Source organism: Benincasa hispida, chromosome 2, assembly GCF_027475165.1.
Source record: "Benincasa hispida cultivar pf3 chromosome 2, pf3_genome.v1.1, whole genome shotgun sequence".
NCBI lineage: Eukaryota > Viridiplantae > Streptophyta > Magnoliopsida > Cucurbitales > Cucurbitaceae > Benincasa > Benincasa hispida.
This window is the reverse complement of record NC_143479.1, coordinates 57,581,965-57,593,993: the sequence shown is the minus strand read 5'-3', so window position 1 is coordinate 57,593,993 and position 12,029 is coordinate 57,581,965. Positions and strand designations below refer to the sequence as shown.

General features: G+C 27.6%; 1 protein-coding gene across 2 annotated transcripts; it reads left to right on the top strand.

Annotated features, from left to right (window-relative positions):
- The first annotated feature begins 4,901 nt into the window (after positions 1 to 4,901).
- On the top strand, positions 4,902 to 11,478 carry OPR3 (oxophytodienoate-reductase 3). 2 transcript variants are annotated; one of them, XM_039024820.2, is made up of 5 exons: positions 4,902 to 5,178; positions 5,282 to 5,422; positions 9,258 to 9,388; positions 9,631 to 9,813; positions 10,614 to 11,478. In XM_039024820.2, the coding sequence occupies exons 1-5, from the start codon at positions 5,099 to 5,101 to the stop codon at positions 11,273 to 11,275; spliced, it is 1,197 nt and encodes a 398-aa protein (XP_038880748.2). In that variant the 5' UTR covers positions 4,902 to 5,098; the 3' UTR covers positions 11,276 to 11,478. The 2 variants fall into 2 exon arrangements, with proteins under 2 accessions (XP_038880748.2, XP_038880750.2); XM_039024822.2 differs by having other exon boundaries at positions 5,268 to 5,422.
- Positions 11,479 to 12,029: the final 551 nt, after the last annotated feature.

Sequence of the window (12,029 nt, the reverse complement as noted above, 5' to 3'; positions counted from 1 at the left end):
GGAAGAAGGAAAATAAAAGGCAAGAGAAAGTGGAAGGAAGAAGGAAAATAAAAGATAGAATAAACACAAAAAAGGTTTAAAAATAAGAAGAAAAAAGAAGAAGAAACCGATTTACTATTTGTTTCGGTTTTATATATAAATTAATTCGGTTCGGTTTGATCTCTAAACCGAACCGAATCGAACTGATTCCACCCCTAATCACTTTAATGAAAGATTCATATGATTGGTTCTTGGAGGTTTATTCCTTGAAACTACTTAAGCTACATCATAAAATAACAATTTAGTCTATTTACTTTACAATTTGTAACAATTTAGTCTTATTGTGAAAAGTATTATTAAGATTTAATGAATTTCTTACAAATATTGATCTATAAATTTATCGAGAATCATTTTTGTTTAATATAAAGGACACATAATAAAAATGGACAATTTTGAAAGATTTCTCATGTAAGTCTAATTTTTTTTTTTTTATAAATTTCAAAATATAGGGATTAAATTTTTATAAATGTAAGTGTACAGGGACTAAATTATTGCCAACTAAAGTTCAATAACTAAATACTTCTATGAAAATTTAGGGATCAAATTTTTTTTTTGAACAAAAAATCTATTAATGACATGGACCATAGTAATTAATAAATGAAAGTATCAACTCTTAATGCTTCCATGTTGACTATTTCTTTTGGTGTGTCGTAGATGTTAGTAATCTTGTCTTTCATCTTGTCCCATGAGTTATTCTACTGGATGTCTTACACGATATAGTTTCTATCTGAAAATTCTTTCCTTATCTAAAAAATCATGTGTGTTTCTTCTTAAGATTTTTTTCGTTATTTGAGGCTTGACTAATTTTGGTAATGGTATGATTGTTCCTTTTTTCTGTGCATATTTAAGTGTTTGTATTGTTCATTTTAGAGTTACCACTTTTGAAGAAGATTCGAGTCGTATCTTGTGTTTTGTCAAAAAACAAGAAGTATGTCAATCCGAGCGATTGTGAAATTGGAAGTTCTGAAGATTTTAAGTTGTTTCTCTTAATCACATTGGAGCATTGTCTTTTACATGAGAAGACATTCTCGCACTTAGGAGGAGTCTAAGTATATCAAGTGAAATGGTTTTCATTTGAAATAAGAAAGGATTAAAGCTATCAATGAGAGGGATTCTCACCCTAAAGGGGAGCCTAAGTATTATTCACTAAGTTAGAGTACTGTTTGTGTGTCACTGTAGAAGCTTTGTATTTATAGATAAGTACAATGTTGTAAATGTTTAACTGTTCATTAGTGAAAATATCTTTCCTCAGGCATATTGTCTCCCAGACATATGTAGTATTGCACCAAACTGGTTTACCAAACCTTATGTCTTGTTCTATTCTTTTACTATATGTATTTTATTTTATGTTCTTGGAATTACTGTAACATTGTGTAATTTTTAATTTTGAAAAGAGAAAACTCTTAAAATAAAGAAAAATGGCTTTGATGTCAAAGTCAAAGATGGAAAAACATAAAATGAGAAATAAGCCAGAAATTTAAGTTCAAAACGAGGTTTTAATATCTCAGAAGTAAGTTACCTCATATCGAGTTACAATATTGTATTTATAGAGAGAATGACATGAAACTTACCTTTTCCTCTTAGAATTGGATGAGATAGATTATTTCTTATCTACATAAATTAGTTGATTGGATCAATGATTAGTTGACACCTTGATTTATTCGAACTCAAATCTACATTATCTTGTAGTTATCTTCCCTTATTTTTTCAAATTTAAATTCCACAAAAAAGAATTAACTTGGATGGTTAATATTTGAATGTGCCAAATTTTGACGTTAGTGACATTTAAGACCTTGTTAGATAATCATTTTGTTTTTGAAAATTAAGCTTATTTTCTCCCCATTTCTTATAATAATTTGCATCTTTCTTAAGTACAATAGTTGAATTCTTAGTCAAATTCCAAATTCTAAAAACAAGTTTTTAAAATCTATTTTTTTTAGTTATCAAAATTTGACTTGATTTTTTAAATCATTGATAGAAAGTAGATAATAAAAGAAGAAATTTGAGAGTGAAAATAGTATCTATAAACTTAATTTTTAAAAGTAAAAAAATCAAATAATTACCAAATGGATCTAAATTTTATAGTTTTCAAACTAATTTCTCTCTCACACACGTGTATCTATATATATATTTCATTTTCATACATATATTCATATTTCTCTCTCCTACCCTAACTCCTATCTATTTTTCTCTCCCCCGTCTCTCCTTTCTCTTCCATTCCAACCTTTTTTTTTTCAAAAAAAATAAATAAATATATATATATATATATATATATATATATATATTTTCCCTTTTAACACATAGTAATCATTTTTCATTTTCTATTCTCTTCTCTTTCCTTTCATTTTTAAAATTTATTTTGACTAGTTATTTTTTACAATCCAACCATTTATCTATTGTATATATCTCAAAGAGCTATTACAAAAAGTAAAACAAAAAAGATTCAAGAGGCTTCCACACTACGTCTTCGAAGGCTAAACTAATGCACTAGAAAAAACAAAAATTTTCAAGTACAAATTAATGTATGTTGTTAGTTCAATGAATCTTGAAGACAATGGAGTGAAGATGACACCGAAAAAATTGCATAGTTTGAAAGATGACAGGTTAAGTATACAAAAGAACAAAAAAACTGTGCATAAATTGTGAAGGAAGAGTTGTCAAGTGTACATTGCATTGGAATTTGTAATGTCAAACATTGTCAAACGTGCATATCAAACTTGTCGCTTTCTAAAGGAGTTATTTAAAACTATATGAATCATTTCTACATTTTTAGTTTTGCATTTTGACTTCTTATTTAATATGCAAATGAGTTTCAAGTTCTTGTGACTTATTTTCTGCTATTTGTATTTTTCTTGGACCTTTTGAATGTCCATTGGTGTTTAAAATGACTTGTGATTCTATTCAAAATTCAGATTAATGAAATTATTAAAACTTTGTGTTTTTTTAGCCCCTTTTGGTGGTCTTTTTCAAATATTGTTTAAAATTTGATGATTAAACTGATTTATTAGATTGGTTTTGATCAAACAAATTTTAGAGCGAATTATCTTAGGATTTAAGAGTGACAATCATAGATGCTAAATTTGATCTAAGAATTATTCATTCTTCTAACTAAGCTCTCGGTTGAAATCAATTGTTAAGTTAGACTTATTTGTGAATGTTTGCAAAAATTCTGAAAGGATATCTAACTTTGCATATATCAAATATTGTGAGCGCTTATCACTTTTTAAATATTTGTTACTTTTTTTTCTTCTCAATTTTGGTAGGATTAATTTTTTTCATTAAATTAATTAATTAATAAGATATTCCTGTTTACCATTAATTTTCAAAGAAAGAATGTTTCTTTCTAGGTTTTTAGATTTTTATTTGTATATATGATTGGCTAATAAGAAGCATATACATTTTCTAATAAAAAATAAAACCGTTTATTATTGAACTAAATAGATATGAATATGTTTTGATGTTCCAGCCTTTTTTTTTTTATTACAAATTAACGAATGTTTCATTATGTATATAAATGTTGTGCAATAAAATGATATTGCGAATCAAATTCGAACCATTTTCAAAGGATAAAATTTATAATAATTATTTTTTTTTTCAAATACGAAATTATATTAAATAGTAAAAAAATCTTTATAATAGTCTTATATTTGTTTTAATTTTTTTTATATACATTAAACAATCTATTTCAAATTGCAATATATGTGATTAAATTAAAAAATTAATATATGTTGTTAAGGAAGCTCTTGTGTAGCCCAAATGGAAGACTAAACTTGTAGCATCTATATTTGGAGCCAGGGGCATGGATGGGATTAACAAAAAAAAAAAAAAATGAATGAATGGAGAAATAGTCACCTATAAACTCAAAATATTGTTTTGTTACAAAATATTTCAATTGAAATCTTCATTTTTTAAGCTTCTAAAACTATTATAGTAAAAATGAGAGTGTAATTTTATGCTCTAGATGTATTATAGATCTATCTAACTAATTAGGTCAGCAAACTTATATCATGGACATGCAAACACATGTTGTAAAGATATATTCGTTTTTCAATGATACAATTTAATTTGCGAGCCAAAAATTACTTAAGTTTTAAAAAATTTCTTACCATTTCGTTAACTTTCATATCAAAATATACATGGAAATTTTTTACTTATTAACATTAACTTTTGTACTCTTTAACTATCATTTTTTATCATAACTTCATATTAAGATAAATGCTTTATTCACTAAATACAAATGGGAAACTTTTTATTAATGATTTTGTATATGAAATTCTATTCACGAATAAAAATTTAAAGTTAAGATTACCATATCTATAAAAGTTTAAAGGAAAAATTAATAAATCTCTTCAAGTTATATTCATAGGTTTTGAGATTACATCATTTAAAATCCTGGACCAATAATAATAATTGTGTCATTTTTAACCTAAACTCTTATTAGTTGATCAATTTGTATCTATTTTCTATTCTGTTCATAAAATATGTATGAGACTTAAATTTATAAAAAAAGAATCAAAGTGAGTATATTTTAATTGATATAAAATTTGTACCCTCAACTTAAATTTTTTTATTACAATATTTATATGAATGATGATCGATCTTCCAACGTCTAGGTAGGTACCGCCTCGGATTTGTGGTACAAACTTCACAAATTTGTAAAAAGAAAAAAAAGATTATTGGCGATTTTTTCTAGAAAAGAAAAAGAATTAAATACACGTGGAATTAAAATACGCGTGGAAAGCCAAAGCCACCAAGCCGTCCATTTAACAATATTCATAATCCAAAAAGTTTTCAAACCCTAAGTTCGACTGGGACCCACCAACCTACACAATCAAGATCCATCCAGCGGCGAGTGATCGTCCACGCAACGCCAAACTCTAGATCCGGATGCACCCGATCATTATCTCCTTCGCCGACCAGTCGCAAGCATTTCAATTACAATTCCTTCATCAAAATTTCCCCTTCCCACTCACTCAAAACGCCTTCTGTAAGAGCGGGATCTCGAAAAACCTCTTGAATCTCGTTACCATCGGCGAAATGTGATCGGAACTCATCGCAAATGGCTGAAGCTCCGACTGGAAATGGAAGCGTCTCGTTGTTCTCTCCGTTCAGGATGGGGGAGTTCGATCTCTCTCACAGGTTTCTTCAGTTTTAGCCCTAATTTTGGTCAATTTCGGAGAGAGAGTTCGATTGTTTGTTAGTGTTAATTTGAATGATTGTTGATATAGGGATCGATTTGCAGGGTGGTTCTGGCGCCGATGACGAGATGTAGAGCTTTGAATGGAATTCCGGGGGCGGCGCTGGCCGAATATTACACTCAAAGGTCAACCGACGGTGGATTTCTGATCAGCGAAGGGACTTCGATCTCCGCCACCGCCGCTGGGTAATTTTCGAAATTTTGATTCCACTTAGGGCTATTTTGGTAAATTAAGTATGAGAGTAATTATTATGGCAAAGTGGTGGGGTTGATTGGTGAGTTAGTGTTCTTTGGGTCCCACAACTTTGCTGCTGACATGGATAGTGATCACTGATAACTTGGGAGGAGGGTTATTTTGGTAATTACACCATCTCGTAGCGTTACAAGTTTAACAAGTAAAGTAACCTATAGGATTTGCAATCGTATATGTGCATTTAACACGTTTTAACATATTATTATTGTTATTTTTTGGGTAAAAATTACTTCTATTCTATAAACTTTTATAAAAATAATGATTTGGTCAATTTTAGTTTATAACAATTTAGTCCTTATGTTTTAATTTTGTAACAATGTAGACTTTAAACTTTAGACTTTACAATATAATCATTTAGTCCATGTAATTTAAAATTTGTAACAAGTTAGTCTCTAGTGTAGAAATTAATGATAAAATTTAATGAGATTTCATACATAAATAATCGTCAGATCGATTAGAGACTTAATATTTTTGTAAAATATAAAATCTACATTATAAAATATTAAAAATTGATATCAAATTTTGATTTTTTTTTTATTTGAGGGGCTAAATTGTTACAATTTTGAAAGTATAAGGACTATCTTATTATATATTAAAGTTCAGAGACCAAATTGTTATAAAATTAAAAGTATAGAGACTAAATCGTTACAAACCAAAGTACATGGACTAAATTATTACTCTAAAAAAAGTTCAAGGATCAAAAGTGATTTTTAATCTATTTTTTTCAAGTTAGGCAGTATGGAATTTGTTTAATAATATCGTCGTATTAGATATTTTTTCGATTGATTTGGAGAGTTATGTAGCTTAGGTTAGGTGCTGGATTGAATATCATACTTTAAAAAGAAAAAAAATTCAATAATTATCGAGATGGTTGATGTCTAAGATTAAGAAATATGGATACTTTTGTTTTCTTCAATGTGACTAATTTGAATATTAAATACTTTATTTACTCGTTTAAAATTAAATATCATATTAATGTTATTATAATATACTCAAAATTATACCATTTATTTTTAATAATTTCAACATTGTGAATTTGGAAATGAATATATATTTTTTTTTAATTTTTTTAAATTTAATGTGTTTACTTAATTAAAATGCTTTTTTTATTAAAAATATCAATATTAGCAAGTTTATATATATATTATTGTTAAATAAATATAGATAAATGAAAAAAATTAATTTTTAGATAAAGATAATATTGTTATTCGTTAATATTATAAGAAATACAAAACATTAAACTTAGAATATTATTAATCTATTATCTACAAGTTATTTTAGAAAAACCATTTTGGATTTTAAAAAAACCATTTTGGAGTAGTACTTTATATTACAATTTTAACGTGTATACAATTATCGTTTCTAAAATATTTATAATGTTTAGATTAAATCGCAAATTTGAAAGAGAAAGGACCAACTTTCTTTTTTTACTCTTTCATTTTTTTGAGAAAATTTATTTAAGCTAAATTAATTTTACTAATACGCTGGTTTGAACTTCTAACATTAAAAAAGAAGCATATGATAATTAATGCTAAGCTAAATTTCGATAGATGTTCTTTTCATATTTATATTTTGTGCATCATTCTCCTCTCTAAACATTGAAAATGACCCTAGTCTTTTTTTTTTAAGCCCATAGTTTTTAATAAAATTCGGAAAAATTTCTCATAAAAAGAAATTGATTAATTTGAATTAAGAAGCTGTGAAGTGTCATCTGTGTATAGTAATATATCAGAGTCTTACAGCATTTATTAATGTATACAGTAATAGCAGATTTTCTTGAATGTAATGTGTATATCAATATTTATTTTTTATATAATATAAACAAACCAATAGGAATGGCCCTTGGCATTAATAGCCAAATCTTATTTTTATTTAATTATTATTACTTTTTTGAGAAAGCTAACTGCCAATTTATTAAAGTATTTTCTTCTTTTTAAGGCCTCTTTCAATAAAAGTTAGTGCATCATGGACTGGTGTAGCAGAAGAAAAAAGAATTTGCTACAGTTGAATAATTTGATAGATTATCTAAAAATAGGTATAACTCTAGATGGATTTTCTAATAATATTTTAAAAATAATGTAATTTAAATAAATAATAACAAAAATAGGATGGTTGACAAACTATTCTAAAAAAAATGGCGTTGTTAAATCGTGAACTATAGGATAAATGGTATAAATTGTGTACATTAATGAAAAGTGTATGTGGTGCACGATTTATCCCACGAACACGATTTAGCTAAGCTGGGATGCCAACATACCAACTATGTGGTGCATGGCTTCCACTTATATTGTATAGTGTTCCATATTGAATGAACAATGTTCATTAGGTCCATATCTTATTAGATGTAATTGAAATATATTGACGATAGCTTTCAACAAGAACTATTTATGTCAAAATGAGCTTAGTTCAGTGGTATTGACATATACTCCAATCCAAGACGTCGGAAGTTCAATCCCCCACCCTACAATAGTTGTAATAAAGAAAACAAGAAACATTTATATTTTTACCAGCATTAAAGGTGAGAATTTGAATCTTAACCTCTTAGGACTAGTTTGTTTCATGTGTTTTGTCATGAATTTTCAAATAAATATTTAATACATTGTTTGTTTGGCACGATTTCACTTTTTAAAGCTAAAGATATTATTATCTATTTTTTTAATCATAGATTTTTTAATATCCTTTATATATGTGAGCTTTTTATACTTAGATGAACAATACAAATATAATTTAATTAATTAGTTATTTCTAATTGTTTTTAATTAATTATTAGATATAAATATATTCTTTAGACTTATTAAAATTTAATTAATATATTTATCTTTTAACATTTGATACTATGTTTACTATTTAAGATAAAATTTTATTATTTTGAATAATTAATACTTATTTAAATGGTTTAGTTAACAACGTCATTTTTAATTAACGTTTACTTTAAAAATACTTGTTTATTTTTATTTGAATTGATTAATTAATCAATTAATTTCATTAAACATTTAATAATATCAAATTTAATCTATGATTATATCAATTTGCTCTCTTACATTTAATTAATTAGTTATAATTTTTATCTTCAAGAGTAGTGAAACATACACCTATTATATTAAAAATACCATTTCAAAATCAATTAAAAGTATAAAATTATCAATACTGTTTTAATATTTTTTATGTAATTATTTTATTTTGGTTTATATTTATAAAATGGGTAAAACAAATACATATACTTAATCATAGACATTGATTATCTTTTATTATATATCCTGACATAGACATTAATTATCTAGACTTAAATGGTATATGCAATCCAAACAAGCTGAGATAGAATTACTTAAAAAACCTATTATTAGGGTAGTGCTTTTTTTTTTTTGATTCCATAGATTCTAAAATCACTTTTTAAATAAAATATTAATGACATAAAACTCAGTTTCATAAGGTGGCTAACCGAACATTAAAATAATTTATTCTTAAACGTATTTTACAATTTTTCTTTTTAACTCAGTTTCATAAGGTGGCTAACCGAACATTAAATAATTTATTCCTAAACGTATTTTACAATTTTTCTTTTTACAAAATCAACAACCATGTAGATCTAGTGGTCAATAAAGGCGATAGGTAGAACAAAAAAGTTAGGAAATGTGTTCAATGTACAATGAATTGTCTAGTAAAATTAGTTGAGATGTGTCCGAACTGACCTAGACATTTTCTACAAAATTCCTTCTTTATAGTTAGATTATTAGTTAAATCATGTATCTAATAAACTGAACTTCGCAGATTTCCACATGTTCCTGGAATTTACACTGACGAACAGGTGCAAGCATGGAAACCAGTGGTGGATGCTGTTCATGCCAAAGGCAGCATTATTTTCTGTCAACTCTGGCACGTAGGCCGAGCTTCACACCAAGGTACAACTATGATCTGACAAGGATATGTTTATTAACTTACATATTATTAGTATACGAAAAGGAAATTTTAAAGTCAACAAGTTTATATGCATTTATATGCTTAAAAATGAAGTTGATATATTTCACTCAAAATTTATTTGCATTAACTTGTGCTTGACATGAATATGTAAACTAAACTAGCAATCAATCTCTTATCTCCTTCCTGATCTCTCTAATTTTGATGATTCTGAATGAACTCATAGTCTATCAACCTAGTGGGATGCCACCGATTTCATCCACAAGCAAACCCATTTCAAAGAGGTGGAGAATCTTGCTTCCTGATGGCTCCTATGGCACATATCCAAGCCCACGAGCACTTGGTATTTACGAGATCGAGGCCGTGGTTGAGCAGTATCGACATGCTGCTTTGAATGCTATTCAAGCAGGTAGTTAGCTTATAAACACCTATTTCACTTACAATTTCTGAATTATCTGCTGATTGAGACGAATCTTGATTTCGCATTCTGCAACATTTTTTTTCTGAATCTCATATTAGAAAATAATTGTGTTTTGGAAATATATGTTATCTAAAACGAACCAGTCCATTGTTTGATAATCATTTGACTTTTAAAAAATAAGCCTATTTTTTCTCATTTTTTACCATTATTTTTATTTTTCTTAAATAAATGAGTTGAATTTTTAGCTAAATTCTAAAAGCAAAAACAAGTTTTTTAAAAATATTTTTTTTAGTTATCAAAATTTGACTTGATTTTTAAAAATATTGGTAGAAAGTAGATAACAAGATAAAGAATTTAGAGGTGAAATAAGTGTTTATAGACTTAATTTTTAAAAACTAAAAACCAAATGGTTACCAAATGAGGCGTTGATTCATGATTTTTGATTTTTGATTTTTTGAAAATTAAACTTATGAATACTTTCTTTGTTTGGTCATCTGGTTATTTTCATAATCCACAACCAAGCTATTAAAAGTCTGTTTCTTGTTTTTGGAATTGGCTATAAATTCAAATATTTCCTTAGAAAAGATAAAAACCATAGTAAAGAAATGGTAAGAAAGTAAACAGAACTTTCACAAAAAAAAAAAAAACATATAGTTATTAAATTGAATCTTGAGATAAATTTATTGCCAATATATTTCATTTTTGTGGGAAGAAGAAAGATGCCTTGCAATTAGCAATCTTGAGATAAATTTTGATAATTAATTTGATGTTTATGTTATGACCAATAGGCTTTGATGGGATTGAGATCCATTCAGCCCATGGCTACCTCCTTGATCAATTCTTAAAAGATGGTATAAATGATAGAACAGACCAATATGGTGGATCTCTCACAAACCGATCTCGGTTCTTATTGAAGGTAATTCAAGCAGTAGTTTCTGCCATTGGATCGTATCGAGTTGGTGTTAGAATTTCTCCTGCCATCGACCACCTCGACGCAATGGATTCCAATCCTCTCAAGCTCGGTCTACATGTCGTCGATCAACTCAACAAACTCCAACAAGAAGTTGGCACGAAGCTAAGTTATCTCCATGTAACTCAGCCTCGGTACACAGCCTATGGCCAGACGGAGTCGGGCAGGCCGGGAAGCGAAGACGAGGAAGCTGAGTTTATGAGGACTTTAAGAAGAGCTTATCAAGGAACATTCATTTGCAGCGGCGGGTTCACTCGAAAACTAGGAATGGAAGCAATCGAGAACGGAGACGCAGATTTGGTGTCGTATGGTAGGCTTTTCATTGCCAACCCTGACTTGGCTTTGAGATTTAAGCTCAGTGCACCATTGAACAAGTATGTTAGGAAGACTTTCTATACACAAGATCCTGTTGTTGGCTATACAGATTACCCATTTCTTAACAGTTTAAGTGATGAAAATAAGCCTCTTTCTCGCCTTTGATTGGACTGTTTTGAGCATAATATTCTTGAGGTTCTTATATTTTAGTGTAATTTTCTCAGTGATTTGAAGTATTATCACGATCTTGGAAGAGTTGAGGAAATACAAGTTGGGTACTGCCTAATTGTATTTATAATCATAATACTTGTATTTGTTTTACAAATTATGTAAAATAGTTCTCTAATTTGATATGTCTTACGCACTCAGATGTATGGAAGTGTTGCTAGCTATATACATACATAAATACATATATATACACATATATAGATACATATATACGTACATAGATACATATAATATATACATATATAGATATATATATACGTACATAGATACATATATATATATATACACATATATAGATACATATATGGATACATATGCATATACATACATATACATGTATATATATAGACACATATACATATATATATAGACACATACATATATGTTAAAATACCATTTTGGTCTTTTTGATACATATTTGTTCAATTTTAGTTTTTTTTGGGCTGACAAGAGAAACATCAAATTTTAAAGTTTCATTTGGAAAAATGGCAAAAAAGTTTCAAAATTATAAAAATAGCAAAACAAATTTGTATAATAAAAAATACTAATTAGTAAATGACAAAACTATCCTAAAACAACAAAATTAAGTACAAATGAAAATGCATAGATACGCTCCTTAAAAAACAACATGAATATCACAAATACACTCTACCTAGACATTCTAGAACCACAAATACATAGTATCTAAACA